We start from the raw sequence: 22,501 nt of genomic DNA, 5'->3' as shown, positions 1-22,501 counted from the left end.
AAGCTCAAGAAAAAGAAAACTAATCATACAGCGGATCTTCGCATCGTAAAACCCCTCTTGCGCAGCATGAAACAACCACTTAGTGAGGCCGTTCATTCATCGGCAGATTTCGACAATTTGGATGGAGACAAGGCGCCCGCCGCTTATGTCCTCACAGCAGATGTAGCCCGTTCACTTTTAGCAGGCGATCGAGTCGTTGATGCTCCTGTGTTTGTGGCAGGAGGCGCGAAGAAGCTCTTCGATAGTGAAGCCTCTCGTCGACCCTTCGAGGAGGTTCTAAGTGACTGGTTCCCCGACTCCGAAGAAACTTACACTGTGAACGACCCCGAAGGCTTAGGAAATGGTGATCATTCCATTCAATGGATGAGAGACCACTTTCTAGCTAACAACGGCTACGTCGAGCATCCATGGAACTTCGCCGACATTCTCAACCCAATGAACTTGATGGCCACCCCCGAATTTCTTGAATCGACGAATTGCCGACTCCTCCGTGATATTGACCGGGCAGTACTCTTCGCGATTACATCTGCTGACATCTGTCTAGAAGATTGCTCTAATGAAAAGATAGCCGTCGATTTATGCTGTGAGAAGCACGGCATGACTCTTGCCCAGCTAACAACGCTGCAAACCGACATGGCATTGTGGCGAGGAACACTGATGCTCGCAGACGCCGGAGCGATCACGCTTAGTCACTGGGACAAAATGTCATTCGGAACTTGGATCTCGTGCTACGAGGGCGAGATTGGTTTCGCATGGTTGAGCCATCCTGACAAAAAGGCCATTGATGCTCATCTATCCAATCCTAACAACCCGGGAGGCACTTGGCTTTACAAAGTGATCCGGCCAGGAGAGTCGTTATACATGCCTCCAGGCACTATCCATACCGTCTTCCGAAGGCCACAAGGCACGCAGACGTTAGGTATGGCAGGCCATATCTTGCGTCGATCCACCGACCTAGATTCATGGTTGGAAGTGCTCCACCGAGAATTACAGAATGCTCTAAAGCAGAGGCGCGGCTACAGGTTTGATGAAGATCACGAGGTTTATATCGTACCAGCGCTGATGAACACGGTGCGGCGTTTCCTTGACCTGGCAAAGAAGGAGGGAACAGTTGACAGGTTTGGCGGACAGGCGAAGGTCGATCGTGCGGAGGGACTCATGGAAGCGGTGGAAAATGACATCCTCGAGATGCGGAAAGCCGTAGCAGCGGCGACAGCACCAGTGCCATTGGGAAGAGGCGCAAGAGCCAAGGTCTCAAAGACTACTGCCGCTAAGCCAGCGCCATCGAAGACAACGACTGTCAAGAAGAAAGCTTCTACAGGCACAGGCACGGGAGCGGATGCCCCAGCACCAAAAAAGAAGGCAACGAAAGCTGCTGCAACCAAGACGAAGAAGGCAGCGGCAAAGTCGGGTAAAAGTAAGAAAACAGGCAAGTAGTAGTTTTTTTCAGATTCTCAATTTGTCTTATCGCTGCTCATCTTATTGCTTCATTCACTTCAATGCTTTCGGCAACGGTGCTCGAGCGTCGTGCTCCCCTAATGACCGCCTTCCTGGCGAAGCCTTACTTCACATGCGTAGATGCAGACCTGGATAGGCGCATTTGAGACCGAGCCTGACTTCAGAACGGTGGTGCCGGTTGGTCTCAAGCTCATAACACGTTACACCACATGGCCCGTAGAGCATTCAAGACATCGTGAGCATGGAGGAGCATCATCACGGGAGTAGGAGAAACAAATCCCGTCGTTCGCTTGAGATGCCTGGATTACAGGATGCTGGTCTCAGACTCGAGTCTCGCACCGCCCGAGACATGCTTCGTGATCCAATTAGTGTCCATCGCTATACCTGTTAGAAGTGATCCTGAAATAAAGACATGCAGTGTCAGCGCAGGGATTGATGTCTTAGCCGCGAGACAATCGGAGTGTCCGTAATGAAGCTCCATGAATATATCAGCCGCTGTGTTTACCTCAGCCGTGAACCAGCCAAGTATCATCTCGATAGCCTCTCCAAGCATCGCCTTTCACAAGCAAGAATGTTCAGCATCAGGTTTCAGCACCATGATGGCGAGACAGAGTCGTACAGCAGGTATCCAATCGTAGTCCTTTCGTGTCCAAACATCTCCTAATGATTCCAGCTCTCCCTCGGCCCCCTCGCAACGACAGCAACGTGACGAGTTGCGAATGACTACATCCACTTTCGTCAAGCACGCCGAGACGTTGGAAGCGAACTATCGAGCGGCAATAGCAAAAATAATGAATGAGGCGTGCCCTCACACAAAGAGCACGAATCTCACCGAAAAAAAAAACAAATCCTCACTGATCTCCAAACCACCGAGCGGGAACGCGATCTCGCCTTTGATCAGGTCCTTGAAGAGATGGAGCAGAAAGGTCTTCCCACGGAAGCAGTTGAAGAAGTCATCACCCGAGCTCTAGTCGCGCCAGATCATCCTTCGAAATCCTTGGCTTCGAGAAGACAGACTGGAGAAGATGAGGGTTTTCCATTACTGTATTCTCGTGCTACAGGTGGTTTGGAATTGTGGGCAGAGAATCCTTCTGGTGACAAAACACATGCCAAGCGATGTCCATGTGAAAGCTATCGAATCGTACTGACCAGCCTTTTCAGGTGTAAGCCATCATGGCCATCAGTGCTGTTCGCCAGCTCAGACAGCGCCACGCTGCAATTCTGCAGGGAAGTCTTCCTCCTGCGGCGGCCCACCAGTGCAGAAGGCATGGTCAATGTACAAAACCATGCGCAAGAACAATCGTGGCCTCTTGAATACCAAATTGCCCCAATCCAGCTTGATCTTGCCCTGTGGAGGACCTCCCGCAGCATGCCCATTGGTATCCTTATGATCCGACTTCCAGGCCTTATTATCCGACTTCATGGACGTCACAAATTTGGAGTCATCCTGCGCATAGGCGACGATGTTTGCGAGGACATCGGCGCAGAAGTCTGACCCATCGAAGTTCTGCTGTTGACTCTTCAATGTCTTGGTGAACACGTCCAGCCGCCGAATCTCGACCGATTCCATCCCGGATCCGCGTGCAGCTGCGACGTTGATCGCTTGCAGGATGAGCGGGAGTGCGAGGACAGCGGAAGCACTGATTGGCAAGTACTTCACAAGTCGTACTTGGACGAGCTCTTGCGTGCGCCGAGAGACATCGTTGTTTGCGATCTCAAGCGCTTCTCGAGCTTCTTCGAGCGAGAACATCGACTTCGTCGCCGGAAACACCTCCCGGAGCAGGATCAGGTATGTATTGAGTCCAAACACTGCGGATGCATGATACGAGAACATCATGTTCGCATAAATACATATCGTCTCATGCGCGTCGTCCAAGCTGATCGGAAATGGAAAGGCTCGTATAGCTTGCTCATGCCAGAGACGCAGCGATTCTAAAGACCGCTGTATGTCGGACACCAAGGTTGGAAGTGATCGCGAAGCATATTCAAGCCTATCATCGAGCCTTTCGTGCTTGTACAAGATCCGGCTGGTATGCGTAAGACATTGCGCAAGACGGCACATCGTTCCAAGCATCTCGAATATTCGGAGCTGTGTTTCAGTATCGTGCATCGGAGAGTTACCCAACTCCGGCTGGAAGTCTTCTGCTTGCAGAACATGCTTCTCCGTGTCCCAATCATTCTCGAGCGGTACCTGGATTGATCTTCGAAGACCAAGCGAAAGTATTCGATCTCGGAGGATGACACCCCACCAAATGCGCTTGAGCATTTTCGACTTGACAGGGTCTTTAATTCGGTGGTAAGAGTCGGCTCTTGCTATTCGCGCAAAGCGGATGGCATTGGTGATCCAGTAAGTATTCAGCCGGAGCAGGTTATACTGGAGGAAACAACGTTAGCGTGTACTGCTGGTCACTCGCCCCGTGTTGATGTACTTACATTGGGTGCATTATAAGACAGTAAGAGGCATGCTTGCGCGCTGGCAATAGCCTCGCGCTCGATACCGAAGTCGAACAGGAGCTTGGCTTGTCTGTAATGCGTATTTCTTGCTTCTCGCTTACTCACGAATCCAAGACCGGACAGGGTTTCAAGCTCGGTGTACTAACCCCATTCAATATTCTGTATACGGGTTGTCTTGGAGAACTTACGCTCGTGGCGGCAAATATCATTGCCCGCAGTAACAGGAAGGAGAACTCCCCAACTCGCAACTCGTCGCCACCCCAAAGCGCCCAGAACTGGTCTTCCGCAACGATCGGAAGATTGGGGTGCACCATTTTGAAGTACATCCGCATCATGACTCTGAGGACATGAGGAGGGGGCAGGTCGAAGCATCCTTCAACGCGAAGGTACTCTTGGTCCCGTGGGTTGAGTCCTGGTATATGGACGGCCGATGATCTCCGGGGCGGTATGTGACCTCCATTGAGAGGCGACACTGGTCCTGGAAGGAGAGGTGTCGTATGCAGAGCTGGCTGTCCGTACGTTGAGATGGGCGGAAAGTCGTTCGTTTGCGGTGGCAAAGTGGGCAGGAATGAGTTGCCAGTAAAGGTGAAGATGTCGTCCAGCTCTGTCAAATGACTGAAGTCACAGCTTGCAGATGAGGCATCTACGATGTTCTGGTCCCAGTTGAATTGCCCTGGTTGAAGGTCAGGCCACAGTCGACTATCACCTGTGGGCGGCGATCCAGAAGAGTGCGATTGGTTCTCCACCAGCGAGTACGCATTGTGAATCCCGTTCCCCGTTTGGATCGTTGTGTCAGAATGCACCCGCGACGGGGCGGTAGGACGTTGTACAGTGTTGTTTGTCCAGGCCGATGTCCCAGGCGTTGGAACTCGCCAGCTATGAGACTGATCCAGGATTATCTGGTGTGCCTCATTCGGTGGGGTGCTGTCGCGTCTACCACGGGGTTAGTTCCATGTCTGACAACGATACAAGCAGCAATTGCACCTCTGATTCTTCCTTCTGCGAATCACACAGGCGGTGGAGGCGTCCAGGCAATTGCTGCACGGCGTGCCGCTTTCTAGCACGTTGCACCGAATTTTGCGAGCATGGCAATGCACACACGCCTTTCTCGAACGCCTCTGCTTAAGCTTCGATCGTGTGGCCGCAGCTTGTGGGCTCATCAGCCCGTCTGCAGTATGCATCACTACTACTGACGGCAAAGAAGAAGTGAAGGGAAAGAAAGCCGCATTTACCGCACGAGAGCATTTGCAGCGGCAGAGGTATTATTGTTCTACTCGTTGGCGGGCAACGTTTCGAGGCCGAGTCCCCTGGCCTGGAACTGGGATTAGAGCCCTGCCCTTCCCCGCAGACGAGATGCGGGTCTAGTCTGGTGGTGGCGTTGCGGAGTGAATGGGGCTACATGTGCGTGCAACGAAACCGTTTATTCCCAGGCCAATGGCCGGAAACGCGGAGGTAAAGCCAACATACGTACAGGGACGACATCTTCACGCATTCTCGGTCGATGCGAGTCGTCAGCCGACCTCACCTCTGGAGTCTCGATGGCTCCACAGCAGCAGGCCGTTCGTCAGTTCGTCAGATGAAAGATGATCGGCTTGTTCTTGCGCAGCGTCAGGTATAGTAGTCCGGATTGAAAATGATCGCGAGGAGATGTTCCGGCATTCCGCATCACCATCCCAGCTAAGCTTAAATACATACATCGTGAACATATTATCTCCGGTGCCGCACAATTCTCGGACTCCAGAGGCTGGATTGTTGGCCTGAGATGAACCACGTGTTCTACAGGGCCAACAATATCTGGGCCGCACCCACGGAGGACTCTCTTGAGAAAAGATTTTTGCTACCGGTCAAAGTCTAATCTAGACTCACTGCCTCGGACTCATACCGGAGAGTCCAAGATCGCTGTTCTCTAATAATAATGTCGCGGTCTCCTGAGCAGTTGCTGACGATGAAAGGTCGCTGGGACCTCGTCGATGTCCTGCAATGTCTTTGAAGTGCGCGGTAGCAGGGGAGTATGGGGAGTCTTCTGCATTATTGACCAGTGTAGCATTCGATGACTCGCTGATGTTCCTACGGTGCGTGCGCGCGCCATCCAAAGACCGATAAGGAGCAAGTGGTGATTGCTCGCTGTCGTTGGTCCAGTTTGAAAGAGAGGAGCAGGCAATCGAGAGCAAGTACTCTTCGGCTCTGGCTTTCGAACTTGGCAAGTCCTCTTCGAAAAGAAAGACTTTGTCGCGAGCTGCCGCCGTCCGCATAGCCGCGACCGTTTCAGCTCCGTGAAACACATCCTTGACGTACCGTCCTCGTGACAGCGAAGCGAGTATGTTGGACTTAGAAGCATCGCAGCTGGGTAGCCCGGGAATGGTGATCTTACGACCAATTTTTCAAGATCATAGCATTTGCTGCACACGGCAAGTGACTCTACGGAGGGCCACTTACACTCTCTAGAGGGACAACTCACGGTCAGCTGCTGTGACACCATGTCTTCTGCCTAGACAATACCGGAGAGCACTGCAGCTTGCATTGCGTAGTCGGGACTGGGTTTCAGTGAATTCTGACCGGTCACTGCTCAACGTTAGCAACGGCGGAGAAGAGTGTAATATCGCCCTACCTGTGCCACCACTGGTCATATAGATTGGAAGGAGATTGCCAACGTGATGATATACTGGTATATCTAGTCATTATATATTAGATATTACGGGAGTCTTGAAGGTGCAGCTGAAGCAAGGGCACTCGAGCTTGTCGCAGTGTGGTTATTCACTAGCCTATACTCGTCTGTTTGGAAGTCGTATGAGCGCAATCTTCTACCGTTGAGCGAACTTTGTGTGCGCCGTTTGGCGTCGAGGTCAGATTTCAGGGGTGCGTCCTCTGGATCTGTTGTAATTGAGCTAAGCAGAACAAGTCATTGATTGATTGACTATAGAATTGTATAGAGAAGAAGGGATTAAGTTCTGTCTGCGCTAGATGCTACATATATTACTAGGAAATTAGCTCTTAGCACTTAGTAGTACTAACTGATCTATAACACTCCCCCTTAGGTAGAATCTATTAGAATAAAAGGCTATTTTCCCTCACTTAGCTACTATACGCGTTGTTAGTTAAAGTGTAACTACCTTGTAACTTATTAGATACAAGTAACTTATATATAACGATCTAAGTAACCTAGGGTTGCTTCTCCTAGCTCGCTAATTAGTCTAGTCCTTTTATATACATTAAAGTAAAGGTAAAGTCGTGCTTGCCGTACGCTTGCTACTTAGACCCTAAGCCTAGCAGTCTATATTTAAGAAGTGCGCTTTCTATTTAAACTTGAACTTCTTCTTTCTACTAACCAATATACAACTAACACTTTCTAATATAGCTTGACTTAACCTGATTCCAATTAGAGGTACTATTATAGCTGTAGCAACTTAGTCTAGTCTAGGTAGCCTAGCTACTAGTATAGGTAGTAGTAGCGGAGGAGATAATCCGAATAAGAAGTTGCCTAGTCGCTATAACAAGTAGTAGCTAATTAACAACAGTAAGGCTTTTGCTAATTAGATGCGCCTTCCTATACTAATAGAGAGCAGTCTTAAAGGAGATTAAGATCACCGTCGCGCTCCTATAGAAGATCCTAACCGCTCTAGCTAACTCGAAGTTTGACGAAATGCCTCTATAGCTACGCAATACCGACGTTATTATCTTCGTACGCACCCTTAAGCAAAAGGGCAGCAACTCTCCCTTATACCTAACTATCGTAGCTATAATACGTAGGGCGGATAAGAAGTTTAACCTAGCCTCTAGATCTAACGTCAACTATCTTCCGGCTATACTCGTATATACTGCTTCTAGTCGCACTGTTTATTAGGGAAATAATAGGTGTAAGCCCTATTAGGAGGGTAAGGGTATATATAAGGAGTGTGTTACTCTAACTGTTAATAGGAGCAAGTTCCTTAAGGGTACCTATACCAATTGTGCTAGCCCGAACTATTATAGTTATTATAACAAGTCGAGTAAGTTAGGTTTAACTTAAGACCTTAATTAGGAAAAACTAACTAGGTTGTAGGCTATATATCGCGCCCTCGTTCGAGCACCAACCGCTAGGCAGGTCTTCTAGGTCCTATTAGGCTGCCGCCTCGTAACCTAGGCAGTATAGCAGGCAGTAATTAGCGTCGCCTATATGTCCCGATTCCTTCTAGGATTAATTAGAACACTCCGGAAGGCGCTTAGGCGATTGCGAATGCGTTAGCTTAGTAGGTAGGAGTCTACGCAGCTGCTGCAATAGCTAGTCGTAGTCGTAATCCAAACTCTCGGCTTTCTTCTAGATCGGCTATACTAGCCCCGTCTAGCTCCTCTTAGAGTAGACTGTCCGATCGTTACTCTTCTTAGAGTAGGCTATCTAATCGTTAGGATAAAGAAAAGGGTGATTCTAACGAGGAAATAGGCAGTCCTTAAAGGGACAGGAGTATTCTTAGAAGGTTAGAGATCCTTTAGATAAAACTTCTAATATATAATTTAAGATTTGTAGCATTAGGGAGATTCTAGTCCTTATAGATTAGGCCAATCTAGTTTCGATGTTTGTTTCTGCTTTAAGATATTGTACTAAGAGCTGAAAGATTGCTCTAGATACCGAGATGCCCTAACAGATAACTAGAAGAGTAGTTAGTCTATAGAGAGTAATGAAATAAAAATGAGTGTATTGAGTTTAACTCCCTATTCTAGTAACAAATAAGAATAAAATAAGTGACTTTAGAGTTTGCCCTTTACTAGTCTAGATCCTAGAGGATAGGGTTGTTTAACTTAGGCTTAGTAAGCTAGTCTACTATTTGGAGATTAGTAGGAATGTACTAAACATCAATCCTCCCTTTGTTATACTGTTCCCTATAGTAATAGTTCCTTAGAGAAACATGCCTTAATCTGCTAGAGTTAGTATGATTCTTTATAAGGTAGATAGTTAACTAGTTATCGCAGTTGATTTTAATACAGTCAAACTTAAACCTAGTAAAGCTACTAATTTCCTTAGAGAGGTTCCTTAGCTACTTTAGCTCCCTTACAGCTTTAGTTAGTGCTATATACTTAGCTTTAGTACTAGAGTAGACAACTTCTTTCTAAAGCTAGGATCTCTAGAGAACTAGTCCTCCTACTATAAGGAGCAGGAATCCTAATATAGACCTCGAGGTCTTTAGGTTACTAGCAAAGTTAGAATCTAAGTAGACCTTAAGGTAGCTCTTAATGTCAACCTTGCTAGACTTGCTCTTCTTAAATACTAGGGACTTATCAACTATTCCTACAATATATTTCTAAACATGTCTTACTGCTATAACATGCTCTAGTCTAGGGTTTTGTAGGAATCTAGCTAGGTAATTAATAGCATAAGTAATGTTAGGTCTTGTCTAGTTGGAAAGATACTATAGCTCCCTAATTATCTAATTAAAGAGTTTATAGTTCTCCTTCTTGCAGTCTAGCTCGAAAGCAGTTAGGAGTTTCTTAAGTAGGTACTTTATACCCTTGTATTAGTTAAGACTATACTTTCTCAGCTTCTCTAGAGAGTAGTGCTTCTAGGAGATTCTAAGACTTGTACTGTCTTTAATGATATGCAGTCCTAGGAAGAGGTTTGTCTAGACAACCTTAATAGTATAGGTTTTCCTAAGTCCTTTAATTAGCTTGTTAATCCTAGCTTGAGTCTTACTAAAGATCTGAAAGTCATTAACATAAAGGATAACTATAATCCCTTCTCTAATAAAGAGGCAGGCATCGCTCTTAGTTTTATATAAACTAAGGGTCTTAAGTGTAGCTTTAGCATCGTAGTACTACAAAGCAGCTAACTGCTTTATACTATACAAGCCTTTCTGTACAATTATATATAGAAATTCCTCTAGGTCTTTTCCAATTAAATGTAACCCCTTAGGTACGTTTATATAGTTGGGTCTGTCAATGTCTAGTTCTAGAAATGCAGCCTCAACATCCACTTAATATCTAACCTAGCCAAAAGTGGCTAAAAGTCCTAAGCAGAACCTGCTTATTGTAGCTCTTAGGGTTAGAGCAAAGGTTTCTTTAAAGTCAATACCTTTCCTCTAGGTAAACCCCTTAGCTATATATCTCGCCTTAAACTTCTTAGTAGAACTATTAGGCAAGCGCTTAATCTTCTAGACCTATTTACTTAATATTGGTTTTCTACCTTTTAGAAGTTCTTTAGTAGAGATCTATTTAAGGGTGCCTGTTTTGTCTAAGGACCTAAGTTCTTTAGTAACAGCTTCCCTCTAAAGCTTAGCATCTATGCTATTTAGTGCTTTATAAAGTATAGATAGCTCACCCTCCCCTAGCTTCTTAGCCTTCTTCTTTAGGAATCTCCTAAGAGTAGCATTTAGGACCCTAGCTATGTTGCTATAGTTAGGTCTCCTTATCTGCCTACCCCTCGAGGATATTATAGGGGGTGTATCTACAAGGTCTAAGTACCTTAGCTTTGTTACAGCTCCTAGAGCTGCTAGTAGTAAGGCACTTCTTAGCCTTTTCTGCCCTGCTAGCTGGTTTGGCTAGTATACGACTAGCCTGATTGCAACTTCCTAAGCTGCTAGTAGTAAGGCGGCTCTCGGCCTTTTCTAACCTGCTAACTAGTTTAGTTGGTACATTATCGGCGTGTCCTTATCCTTAGCATTCTTAGGCTAGTGTTGGTTATTAGAAGCCTGTAGCTCCCGGGTCTCTTCGACTAGGCTTTCTAGATTCTCTAGACCTAATAGAATCTACTCCCCCTAAAGAGGTGTTTCCCCTAAAGGTATTAGCTCCCCCGAAGGTACTAGCTCCCCCGAAGGTGCTTAAAACGGCTCTTTACCACTTCTAGAAGGAACAGGTCTACCAACTACCTACTAGCTACTCTAGGCTTGCTCAATATTAGGTAGGAATCCTAAAGCTACTCTAGATTTACTAGGGTCAATTCCTAACTAAGAGTGTTCAATAACTTAAATATAGGGAGGGGCTAGATTCACCTTTCTGCCTTTATCCCCGTAGGTCCAATCTTTATTAAAAGTAATATAATAGGAGAATTTGATTTTATACTGCTATAGTCCTTTACTATAGTTGAACTAAGGCCGCTAGAGGAGGTAGTTTATCGAGGAGTTACTCTAGAATCCAATGCTCTAGTAGATTAGAGCTCTTAATATAAACTTTATACCTCTTAGCCTCTCTTCTTTGCTAATATGCTTATATGCCTTATAACCAAATCTCCTAACCCTAGACAGATCTACTAGAGTTCCCCCTTACTTTAGATCCCTTTTAAGATAGACTAGAGGAACCTCCTTAGTTGTTAGGTTAGCTAGCCTATTAGTTAAGTGCACAGAGTGCTTAACAGTATAGCTCTATAGCTCTTATAGTAAACCTGCATCAATAAGCATAGCCCTAGCCTTTACTAGGATAGTCTTGTTTAATAACTCTACAATACTATTTTGTTTAGGTATATAGGGGCTTAAGAAATCCCACCTATACCCCTTAATTTTAGCAGCCTTTTAAAGGTGCTTGTTATTAAACTAGCCCCTATTGTCTAAGAACCAGATCTTTAGTCTTTTGCTAAATTAATTGGCCTACAAGCTTATCTACTTCTTAATAAGAGCGGGACCATTTTTTAGGTCTAGGGTCTCGTTATCCTATCTGTGCCTTGTCTTTGTACAAGTTAGTAGGTATAAGTAGCGGTTCCTATAGATGTCTAGAGGTGTAACTAGTCTAACAATATCAATATAGATTTCATCTAGAGCTTAAACTAGAGTCCTTCTTACAATCCTTAAGACTATCCTCTAAGACCTTGTAAGCTTATAGGCTTTATAGTGCCCCAATTCGGTAGTATTAATATAGTTAATGCTAAGACAGTCTTAGTAGGCTTTAGTTGCATTTAGTATCTTGCTTCCAATATAGCTAAGTCTCTAATGCACTCTAATAGTGTCTGCCTTCGGTTAGGCAACTGCTAGTATAATAGCTAGCTAGCTTTTAGGAGGAACAATCCTAATATGCTTTAGAACTGTTACAACATTGTTGATCTTTGCCTCTCTAATAACCTTGCTATCCTTTCTTTAGATAGTTATAGTTGGCCTATATAGGAAGTATCTAGTTTTACTATAGATCCTCTCTGCTAAGATTAGATTTATATTAGAGTTAGGTAAATATAACACTTCTCTAAGCACTATCTTTGTAGTTTTGCCTTTCTAAAGGAATTCAAGGTAAATGTCCCTAATCATTCTACAGCTTCCCTTACCTAAAGTAAGGCTAAACTTAGCAGGTAATTCAAGGGATCTAAGGTTATAGAACTAGTCCTTATTGTTGAACATATAGTATAATGTGCTAGTATCCTAGATTTTAATTGCTTTATCCTAGTTTATAGGGGATGCTAATGCAATAGGAGTTAGGCTTTGATTAAAGGATGCTTAGGCTAGGGTTAGTACAACGTATGCCCCTAAAGCCTAGCCTTCCGAGTTAGAATCTGATTTACACTCGTTATTATTATCGCTGCTATTATCTTTTCTAGCAGCTATAGCCTTGTTCCTAGACTTAGATTTATCCTTATCCTTTGATTTAGACTTGTCCTTGTCTTTTAACTTCTTCTTTAACTTGTCCCTATCCTTAGATAGCTTTCTATTAGGATGTTGTTTCTAGCACTTTGCATTAGTATGCTTATGCTTATAGTGCTGACACTGCTTATTATTATCCCTAACCTTAATGTTAGAGACAACTATAAAGGCTTTGCCTTGTTGCTAGTTCTGTAACCTTAGAGGCTTTTCCTTCCTAAGGGATATAATTATTGCTTCGAGAGTCTAGCTAGTCCCTTCTAGTTTGTTATTGTGCCTCTAGCTTCTAAGCTATTTATAGTGCTAAAGACTATTAATAAAGAGCATCCTGATTATTATATCTAGGATTTTAATATCCTTAGGCTTGACCCCGTATACTCTTTTAAACTGCTTAGTAGCTGTTTTGTGCTTCTATACCTATACTTAGAAGTCTTTATAGTACTTAAGGGTACTATCGGATATTGCTTACTTAAGAGTAACTGTTCTAAAATCCTTTAGGGTATTATAGATATCTACTATAATAATTGGTTAGTATATAGCTACTACAGTCTCGTAGTAGTCCTTAGCAGTCTTCTGCGTAATTATGCTCCTAAAATTAGGTCTTAGATCTAGTAAGATTATCTCAACTAGAATGCCTATAGCAATACTATCCTTCTCTATAAACTCTCTAAGGGCTTTATCAAAATCCGGATCGTTATCGTAGTTAATTCGGAGAGGTTTATAGTATAGCTTTGCCTATTTCAAGTTATAAAGTATATATCTATACACTTTCTCCTTTAGTAGCTCTTTCTAAAGGATCTATCTCTATAATAAAAAGTTGGTCGTCCTTATAAGGATATAATTTTCCTTAATGCTTTTTACGGATTCTTTATTGTTAGCTATACTGCTAAGCTCTTTCTTAGCTCGCTTAGCTTATAGGTACTAATTATTAGTTAGATCTAATTTAGTACTAAGTGTAGGGTAGCCCTATTTCGGTTGTTAACTCTAGAGGTGCTACTTAATCTGTAGCTAGTAGAATTAGCTTTAAACCAGTATCTCTGTAATAACAATTCGTCTATATTAGTTAGAATAGGTAAGCGTATACGCCGGGCTTATAACCTGTTATAATTGAGCTAAGCAGAACAAGTCATTAATTAATTGACTATAGAATTGTATAGAGAAGAAGGGATCAAGTTCTGTCTACGCTAGATGCTACATATATCACTGGGAAATTAGCTCTTAGCACTTAGCAGTGCTAACTGATCCACAACAGGATCATCGACTAGGCATGGTTCAAGCTTATAGATACGCGGACGTTCAAGAGCACCGCAACTAATTACAGCTCGTCGGCTTCTAGCATTCACATAGGAGCGCTGAGCACGTCGGCCACCCCATGTCCGTCGCCCTTACGAAAGACTCAGTACTATACACGAAGCTCTTGCACGATAGACATCCTTCTCGTCTCAGGGGTTCGCCTGTTCTTCGTGCTGCCATTTGGAATGTTACTCGCATCGGATGGGTAGCGACATATATGCGTAGGCGAGAAGGGACGTAGTTTGTCCTTTACATTCTTCGATCGAAAGGATTGAGAGGATAGTCACATCGTCTCCAACGGGTGGTAAAAGATTAAGGCGCTTATATTGATGAGGACTTTACCCCTGTCGGTGAAACTCAGGCAGCGGACCGAGCCTCCTTGCCGGTAACTAATCTAATCTAATCTTCTGGCTGGTGCTCATCTTCAATGTGTTGTAGACACCACCTATAAAGCCAAGGAAGTATGCCTGCTTTCACGGCCCTAACCCAGACCTGCAGCACATCAAGATCCCTGATAACTGCTGAAGGCATTGCAGCTCTTTCGATTTTTGATGTTCCAGAGCTATAAGCGCAGCCTGCAGATCGAGCGCTGCCAGTAGCACGGTGCCTGTTTTCTAGGGACTCGCATATCTTCCCGCAAGCTTCAGGCCGACATTTAGTCGGGCGTGGATCGAACGGTGTTGACATTTGATCAGGTGCTTTCAGCAGCAGGCTTCGCGTACCTCGCCTACGATGTGCTACCGCCAAAGATTCGAACAATCACGCAGCTCTGCAAGACCACCTTTCAAAGTCCATGCCCACTTAGCTGCCGCGCTGCTTGCCTTCACTATTGGGCCGTGGACAGCGGGGGTATGACCCCGAACCCTTTCGCATTGATCAAGAAGAACGAGGATCTGGGAGGCTCGCGGAGCGCAGCAAGTGCAGAAGAAGAGGAAAGACAAGGCATCAAGCCTGTTCAGCCAAGCGCGGAAGACTCAGTTGACAGCAAAGATTCTGCTAGTGAACTTCGTGACCTCTCAGGGCCAACGACTAAGACACAAAAGTCCTCGAGTCAGGCTGAAGACCTGGAGGTATGCTCGCCAAATTTGGCAGACAGAACCTGGTGAGGGCATCTTTACTTGGCGGTGGAGGTATCGTTGGCCTGCTGGCTGCTCTGGCGTAGGCGAAGAGAATCGAATTGATGCCTGGATATCGACAGACTCCAATACTTTGATCATATCTCGAGTCAGATGCTCAACTTTCATGCATTGATCAATCCTGACCCGATATCTCAAGTCGTCAATCCAACTACAAAATCGGTTGCCGCCTCAGTATACTTCGCGGTGGTCGCATAGTGCACATCGAGATCATCACCGCTTGCACAAAACGGATCGCCCTCATCGCAGTAGCTCCTCAGAATGCCAGCATAAGCGCTCAACGCTGCCAAGCTGCTGTGTCGCGCAAAGATCCCGTCACTGGTAGAGTTGCCTGCGCTATAGGCTTGACCCGCGTTGAAACGTGGGTCTCCAAATACGACCGCTGCCTCGACTGCTCTGGTCAGTACAACGATGTGATACCATGGTCGCATCCACTCACTGTACTGCGCGTACTCCTCGCCGATGGGATCTGGTTTGCCAGTGCCTCCAGCTAGCGTGTCGGTCATGACATTACCGCCCTGAGAATAGCCCACCAGGGCAATGCGGCTTGCGGATCCACATGCGTCTACGTAGTCTTGTATCTTGGTCTTAGTATCCTCGATCCCGTCAGCCACCGATGTGAAATAGTTGGAGTCTGGGTGTGGCAAGGCAATCAGCGAGGCTTTGGTCTAGTTGCCAAAGTATCTTACCGAGAGCGATGATGGTAGCTGGGTAGTCTATCGCTTGTGATACGGAATTCGGCACACGAGCTTCAATGGCATCTGCAACTGATCCCACAGAGCCCTCGCCAACATCTTCATTCGATCCTCTGGCGACAAGAATGTATAGGCCTTCAACACAGGAAACGGTCTGCCTTGGGTCCAAAGGTAGGGCAGAAACGAGGGCAGCCAGACCAGCAAGAGAAAGCAGCGTGTGTACCATCTTGATTATAATGAGTGAATGGCAAATAGTGCTGGTAAAGATGGCAGCAGCCTACTTGAGGCGAAACGTGTTGGCGACGTGAAGCGTTTTGGGGAGGAAGAGCTGGTCTTATATGCGCATGCTACTAGTATCGTTGACAGTGCGTCGCGTATCGAACCACCCGAGCACTACTTGCATCACTCTAGCATCGGTACCCGGACTGGGCAACGACGACCAATTTGTTTATTTAAACGAGTGTGGAGCATCGAAGAGGAAGCTGCGAGTTGCCTTGCATAAGAACATTACATGTAAGCGCTCTAGAAACTCCAAATCAGTGTCCCCTTCCGATTCTAGGGGACTAGGATCCTTCAAAATCTTAAAATATAACACGACGTGGGGAAAGCTTCTTCTTTTTTTCTTTTTTTTCTTTTTTTTCTTTTCTTTTCTTTTTCTAGAGAAAAATGCGTTGTTGTTTGAACAGGCAGGCATTCGTAGCAGGTACGCGCATGCACAGAATCTAAATATTTCGCTTCGAGGTCTTGGTATGCAGGCTATGCTATATCCGCCCGTTATTTATTAGCCCCAAGAATAGCAGGGGATAACCGAGATTTTGGCTTCTGATTTGTTAAGCTCCACCACTCCATTTGCAAGCCGTTCTTTTAGGGTCTTGGTATAAGGGTTGCATGTCGGGTTACTGACTTCAAGGAGACACTTCGCCGGAAGCAAGTCGCGGTGAAGTAGCAGGTACCGCGGCAAGAGAGACCACGGGCGACTCGCAAAATCCGATGCGGTGTGCGGATCCGGAACAAGAATACAGTCCCCGCGAGACCATAGAATAGTGTCCCGTGAGTGTTCTCTGCTCGTAATAGAGCGATCTTTGACAATGTTGTCCCCTCGCAAAGATTCTGAAGACAACACAGATGTCCAACCACCAATCTTCCAATGCTCGGTCGAAGTCCTTGCCATCACTTCCCTGGATACTCGCAGCTGACCCAGATTGCTTTGAAGTATTTGTCGTTGCAAGTGTCTTTTACAGGATACCAGGGCGGTGTCATGATGCAATGTTCGTCGTCGAACAACATTACTTCACAGCCTGCATCGCCACTCGTATGGAACATGAGCGACTGTTTTGGCTCAATAGGTTGGCATTGAGCATATGGATGGTTTATCTGACGGTCGAAGGTATATCTCGAGTCGATCCTGTCAGCCGAGCACCAAATGTCGTCGAAGACGACGTATTGAAGCAGTGTTGAGCGCGGCGAAAGAGTCGGAATGGCTGTACGCCGGAATTCCAGGTTTGCTCGAGCACTCCAGGTGAGAGCACGACGTGAAGATCTGTAACGATTAGCACGACTGAGAAGGCAATGCAGACTATGTCATTTCGTGCGCAGCTTTCTAGAGTATCTCATCCTGACTGTTTTGCATTGTCTCGTTTCATCTTAACGACCATCATAGCTATGGTCAATACTGCACTCAAGGCAAGTGTGCATCCTGCGAATATCTGCATCCCGACCCAGCTTCCGTGCGCTTGAATAGCACCGGCGACAGGGTTACCAATGAGCACACCAAGCGCTAGTCAAAAGGTCGACATACCCAATCTACCCCCTACAATTCGCATATCCGGAGTGATTGCTGCGATGGTTGGCGCTCGCAGGCTCACGAAAGGTCCACTGAAGATGCCATAGAACAAGCTCCAGACGACGATGCCACCAGTCGAGCTTCTAACCAGGATCCAGAAGAAAGGCAATGCTGCAGCCACAGATGTCGTCAATGCCAGTACTTGCAAAGTACCAATGCGATCTGCAAGCACCGCTGGAATGATTCGACCAAGAATGCCACCGGATGCGAGGATTGGTAGCATGTAGAAAGCCAGCTCATGGTTCAAGCCTTCGACCTCTGCAGCATAATCCGTAATGTAGAAGAAAGGCACATACAACCCCATGCTTCCTACGAAGCAGATGATCGCAAAGAGTGTAAACAAAAGCTCTCGAAAGGCTGTGAAGTCGACAATTTTGGGTCGAGGCGGAGGCTTTGTCCGCATCTTGACAATTGCCAGCGAGACAAGTGTTGTTGCGAGCATGATGAATGCCATGACTCTAACCGCCCATGGAAAGCCAATGACCGGCTGCAATCGATGGAAAACGATAGGATAGATGACTCCGCCGATAGCAGCTCCACATGCGGCAATGCCAGTTGCTATGGCACGTCTACCCTCGAACCATCCCGAAAGGATCGCTACAGCCACGATCGCGCCCAAGCCAACACAGACTCCTTGTGCAAGGAAAAATTGCCAATTTTGCTTGCACAAAGATGTCATCATGGTTCCAAATACGACCAAGAAACCGCCTGTAGCTACGAGGACGTGTGGGTGTCCGCGATCGAAGATGGGCCCCGCAAATATAGTCATGAATGCCAGGAGAAATCCTTGTATAGTCCCGATCCATGATATACTCGAATTGCTTTCGGAACGAAGGGGTGAGGAGCGATAGTATGATTGAAAGACTCCATATGCTGTGACGATGCCCTAGATGAGATCAAATTAGCAAGCGTTCGGCTCCGGCGACAAATCCTTCTCTCATTCACCCAAGAATTAAGTTAGAGCATGAATCCCGAGAGTACCTGAAGCCATGCTCTTAGGCCACCATCTGGAATTGGCGAGTCACTGTATCGTCCGACAGGTGAGGCCGGCTCTGGTTTGGAAGTCCTAGCATCAGCTTGGCTAGCATTGTCTGGTTGACTTTGCATCGGTACGTCTTTCTCGAGGTCACTCTCGTGACTCCTTGAAACTCCCAGCCACTCTTGCCGCAAACTCGAAGTCGAGCTTCCAGACGATTCGCGCGCCATCGTGAGCCCTGTGCATCAGTTCCGTGACTCAAAATTCATCAAAGTCTTGAGAAAATGCGAGGTGCAGCTGGGAGCTCTCGCAAGAAATACGCAATCGACGCATGACTTCGGATGACATCAAAGGAGATGTGTCGCGTGTGAACACTCGTCAGAAAGCCACTGTGTCTGGCTACAGCAAACAACATCCGAGCTAGTGCACCGGAATTGGTGGATCTTCAGCCAGAATAGCTTCGTGTGTACAAGCCTCAACCCCAAGCTTTAGATGCAGTCGATCGTAACATTGACGCTGCTTGCCCGATCGGGCGTGTGCCGGCGGGCTCTCGATGATTGTGCCGCCTGGATACCTTTCCGGTCGATGTCCTGTTTCCTATGGCTGTAAAGTTCTTCCGACATATATGTTGTATATCACTGTTCAGGACATTAATCCGCCGACAAAACATTGGCTTCCACGCTTAGTTCACCGAGAAGACTCCATCGCATCTTACAGACTGAGCAGCGTGATCCTGCAGTGTGCTTTCCGCGGTGGCAGTGCTATGCTGAGTGATGCATAACACGTTGATGATGTGCTCTCGAAAGAAGGTCGTGTCGGAGTCCCGTCGAAATCGAGCAAACGGATTTAAGGTTGGGGATTATATAAGGCTCGATTCGGTCTTGGCACGTTGCTTCGCGCGGGGTGCAATATGTAGCACCTCATCATAGTCGGTGTTGACCGTCTTCTCTCTGCACAACACCTCTCACGTCTACAGCCACTCAAGATGGAAATGTTTACGCCAGCTCCCGATCCAGCCACTCCCCTGGGGCGGTATCGTGTCTTGTCGTCCACCGCCGGCATCAGAGTGTCTCCCCTGCAGCTTGGTGCCATGTCGATTGGCCAAGCATGGAACGACTTCATGGGATCCATGAGCAAAGAAGACTCCTTCAAGCTCCTCGATGCTTTTGAAGCTGCCGGCGGCAACTTCATCGATACTGCAAACAACTATCAGGCTGAGGAGAGCGAAGAATGGATTGGAGAATGGATGGAAAAGAAGCAGAACAGAGGTACCCATTGCCTCTAGTCGGCTTCGTATGCCATCTCGATGCTGACTTCATGCTAGACTTCATGGTCATCGCAACCAAATTCACCACGAATTACCGAGTCGAAAAAGATGGAAAAGGCAAGACGGTGAACCACTGTGGAAACCACAAGCGATCACTCCACATGTCTCTGCGGGACTCCCTGAAGAAGCTCAAGACTGATTGGATAGACATTCTGTACGTCCACTGGTGGGACTGGACAACCTCGATCGAGGAGATGATGGATTCCCTGGATGCCGTTGTCAAACAGGGAAAGGTCCTATACCTGGGTATCTCAGACACTCCCGCATATATTGTCTCGGCAGCCAACGCCTATGCCAAGGCGAATGGCAAGACACAATTCAGTATTTATCAAGGTCGCTGGAACATCATGCTCAGAGACATGGAGCGCGAGGTCATCCCGATGGCTCGTCACTGGGGCATGGCACTCGCGCCATGGGATGCTATTGGCGGAGGAAAGTTCCAATCGAAGAAGCAGCTGGAGGAGCGCAAGAAGAATAACGAAGGTCTCCGAAGCTTCACGGGCGGAGGTCAGACCGAGCAGGAGGAGAAGATTTCTGCAGCGCTCGAGGAGGTTGGTAACAAACATGGCGTCGAGTCTCCAACAGCCGTTGCTCTGGCATATGTGATGTCCAAGACACCTAACGTGTTTCCAATCGTAGGAGGACGAAAGGTGGAACATTTGCACCAGAATATCAAGGCCCTCGAAATCAAGCTTTCGAGTGAGGATATTGAGAAGTTGGAGAGCGTCGTTCCATTCGAGCCTGGCTTCCCGAATAACTTCGTCGGAGCAGATCCACATGTTACTGGAGAGCCAAGCGTTTTGGTTGGCGCTGTTGCTCCGATGGCCTTTGTGCGAGCCCCCAAGGCGATTGGTCACGAGTAAAACGCTCGACCAGTGAAGATTATCAGAGAGGTGAGGCGAGACCACGATGGCTCATCTACGAGGAGCACAGGCTGGCTTCTGAATAGACGGGCCTTACAATGACATGAAACTTCGTCTGAGAAAAATTCTCTGTCAAGATTCTACTTCGCCAAGGTTGGAAATGTCGTTGCCGTTGCTCGGAGCTTCTAAGTGTCAGCAATGACTTGAAGAAAATAACTTAAGACTTGTTCCGGAATGATGTTCGCAAGACATAGTACGTAACTCAATCGATTGGCGTGACCTGTGCCCTTTATGAAGGCCACATGAGTTAAGAAATGAAGCTGAAATGGACTTATGGTAGACAACAAGCCGTTATCAAAATTGTCTTTGAATAAATTTTTACATTCGTGAAATCAAATTAGGTCTACTTGAGAGAGCGTCATAAGGGATGTCGTCTGATCATGTTCTTCCTGCCGTGAGGGGATGCATTCCAACTCATATCATAAAAATATCTCCATCACTTCAACATCAAGGAATGTTGACCAACCCTTGCCGTCCTTCTCTCACCAGCCGCCCTTTCCGCCCCAGCCTGTAGACTTGGTACAAGGAGCAGTGTAGGTTTTAGTCTTGTACTCAGTCTTGTACTTAGTTATTGGCTTTTCGGTGATTGTGTCGGTCACTGTGGCGGTCTTGGTCTTGGTCTCGGCTGGCCTAGTGTAGGTAACAGTGTCGGTCTCAGTCTTGTATACAATAACGGTGGCCGTAGCAGCTTAAACCAAGATCAGCAATGAGTCGAAGTAGGTAGGGAGGGTGCATGACTTACTCTTGTACTCAGTCTCGGTCTTGTAGTTAGTATGTTGTCGGTACAATCTTGGTTTCGTACTTGGTCTCGTACTTGGTCACGTACTTGGTCTGGAAGAGATCAGAATGTGCGGCTACATATTACTTCCGTGCTCATCTATACCTCGCATTCCGACGACTGTCCCCAGCCGCCACCACCGCCTGCAATTGGGTTGGCGAGAGCCAGGCCAGCGAGGCCAGCGACCATCAAAAAGCTCTTCATTGTGAAATAAAGGTTGATCTGAAAGTCAAGCGAATGAAACTTTCGATTGTTGTGATGAGGTGAAGTGTTGTACAAGCCAAATGAATGCTGATGCTGAGAATTGTCGAGGGTCTTAGATCTTTCTGTACTCTTATACGTACTCAAAGACAAGAGATCGTATCATCGTGATCGCTGATTGACCAAGCAGCTGAATACGGCATCAATATGGATCGGGAGCCTGAACGCAGACCTGATGAAATCCATCGATCCTCTGCTACGCCAAACGAATACTGGCCAAGTAGGCTTGCATCAATTTCGTAGCGAATTGACACCTGCCAAGGCAGCGGATTGACCACTGCGAACGCAGCACGAGTCGCGGCTACTGTGATCCGCTGTAGTCTCTGCGTACGTGGAGGACAGAACGAGTGGCATACCATATCACCGCAGACACTGTAATAGCCCGTGCTGCCTGATTGAGGTATCCGTACCTGCACGATAGAATGTTCAATAGTGTCCAAAGTAGCCAGCAAGCCTTCGCATCCAGCTTTTCGGGTGTGGAACCGCTTAGCGTCTGTCGAGCACCATCATGCTTCGTGTGTTGTGCCGTTCTTGGCAGTGCTTCCGAATTGCATGTGTAAGAAGGATTGTTCGCCGACAGCGGTCGCTGATCTGCACCAAGTCAAGAGGAATTCGTGCGAGCAAGTTGCCAGGTGCAAGCTGTTTCTGTCCAAGAAGGATCTATTGCCCGCTCGTGTTCATGCATAGTTCCTGCAGCTTCATGGCCGACTTAAAGTATTGTGGGCAGAATGTCGCAGAATGTCACTGTAGGCGCAGGAAGCTAGAGCTCGAGTAGACCACGAGGGGCATAAGTACAAGTAGAGGATCGGCTAGAGAATCTTCTTGTTCTGCGAGA

General features: G+C 46.8%; 5 protein-coding genes across 5 annotated transcripts; 1 reads left to right on the top strand and 4 right to left on the bottom strand.

The window, feature by feature from the left end:
- Positions 1-2,656: 2,656 nt before the first annotated feature.
- On the bottom strand, positions 2,657-6,391 carry MYCFIDRAFT_194222 (uncharacterized protein; the record flags this gene model as incomplete). The annotated part of the gene is made up of 6 exons (XM_007925279.1): positions 2,657-3,832; positions 3,892-3,972; positions 4,101-4,585; positions 5,438-5,589; positions 5,779-6,278; positions 6,371-6,391. 6 exons carry the CDS (start codon positions 6,389-6,391, stop codon positions 2,657-2,659), a joined length of 2,415 nt encoding a protein of 804 aa, XP_007923470.1.
- Positions 6,392-14,997: 8,606 nt separating this feature from the next.
- MYCFIDRAFT_39497 (carbohydrate esterase family 5 protein) lies at positions 14,998-15,784 on the bottom strand (the record flags this gene model as incomplete). The annotated part of the gene is made up of 2 exons (XM_007924206.1): positions 14,998-15,497; positions 15,553-15,784. The coding sequence occupies 2 exons, from the start codon at positions 15,782-15,784 to the stop codon at positions 14,998-15,000; spliced, it is 732 nt and encodes a 243-aa protein (XP_007922397.1).
- A 1,555-nt stretch (positions 15,785-17,339) lies between these two features.
- MYCFIDRAFT_186431 (uncharacterized protein) lies at positions 17,340-18,607 on the bottom strand (the record flags this gene model as incomplete). The annotated part of the gene is made up of 2 exons (XM_007925278.1): positions 17,340-18,287; positions 18,383-18,607. 2 exons carry the CDS (start codon positions 18,605-18,607, stop codon positions 17,340-17,342), a joined length of 1,173 nt encoding a protein of 390 aa, XP_007923469.1.
- Positions 18,608-19,351: 744 nt separating this feature from the next.
- Positions 19,352-20,915, top strand: MYCFIDRAFT_72248 (uncharacterized protein). Its single transcript, XM_007924534.1, has 2 exons — positions 19,352-19,645; positions 19,702-20,915. The coding sequence occupies exons 1-2, from the start codon at positions 19,363-19,365 to the stop codon at positions 20,565-20,567; spliced, it is 1,149 nt and encodes a 382-aa protein (XP_007922725.1). The 5' UTR covers positions 19,352-19,362; the 3' UTR covers positions 20,568-20,915.
- A 1-nt stretch (position 20,916) lies between these two features.
- On the bottom strand, positions 20,917-21,687 carry MYCFIDRAFT_210397 (uncharacterized protein). Its single transcript, XM_007925277.1, has 4 exons — positions 21,511-21,687; positions 21,442-21,458; positions 21,370-21,382; positions 20,917-21,315 (listed from the first exon to the last, which is right to left on the bottom strand). The coding sequence occupies exons 1-4, from the start codon at positions 21,515-21,517 to the stop codon at positions 21,110-21,112; spliced, it is 243 nt and encodes an 80-aa protein (XP_007923468.1). The 5' UTR covers positions 21,518-21,687; the 3' UTR covers positions 20,917-21,109.
- Between the last annotated feature and the right edge of the window lie 814 nt (positions 21,688-22,501).

The sequence above is a fragment of the Pseudocercospora fijiensis genome (genome assembly GCF_000340215.1).
Source record: "Pseudocercospora fijiensis CIRAD86 unplaced genomic scaffold MYCFIscaffold_2, whole genome shotgun sequence".
NCBI classification, from domain to species: Eukaryota; Fungi; Ascomycota; class Dothideomycetes; order Mycosphaerellales; family Mycosphaerellaceae; genus Pseudocercospora; species Pseudocercospora fijiensis.
The sequence above is the reverse complement of the archived record's forward strand: the minus strand, read 5'-3'. Positions and strand labels throughout refer to the sequence as shown.

What these genes read in the sequence shown, in the direction of transcription:
- MYCFIDRAFT_72248 (XM_007924534.1), top strand. Translation starts at nt 19,363, where the DNA reads ATGGAAATGTTTACGCCAGCTCCCGATCCAGCCACTCCCCTGGGGCGG. An exon ending in GGAAAAGAAGCAGAACAGAG is followed by an intron (nt 19,646 to 19,701) that starts GTACCCATTGCC and finishes ACTTCATGCTAG; the next exon opens with ACTTCATGGTCATCGCAACC.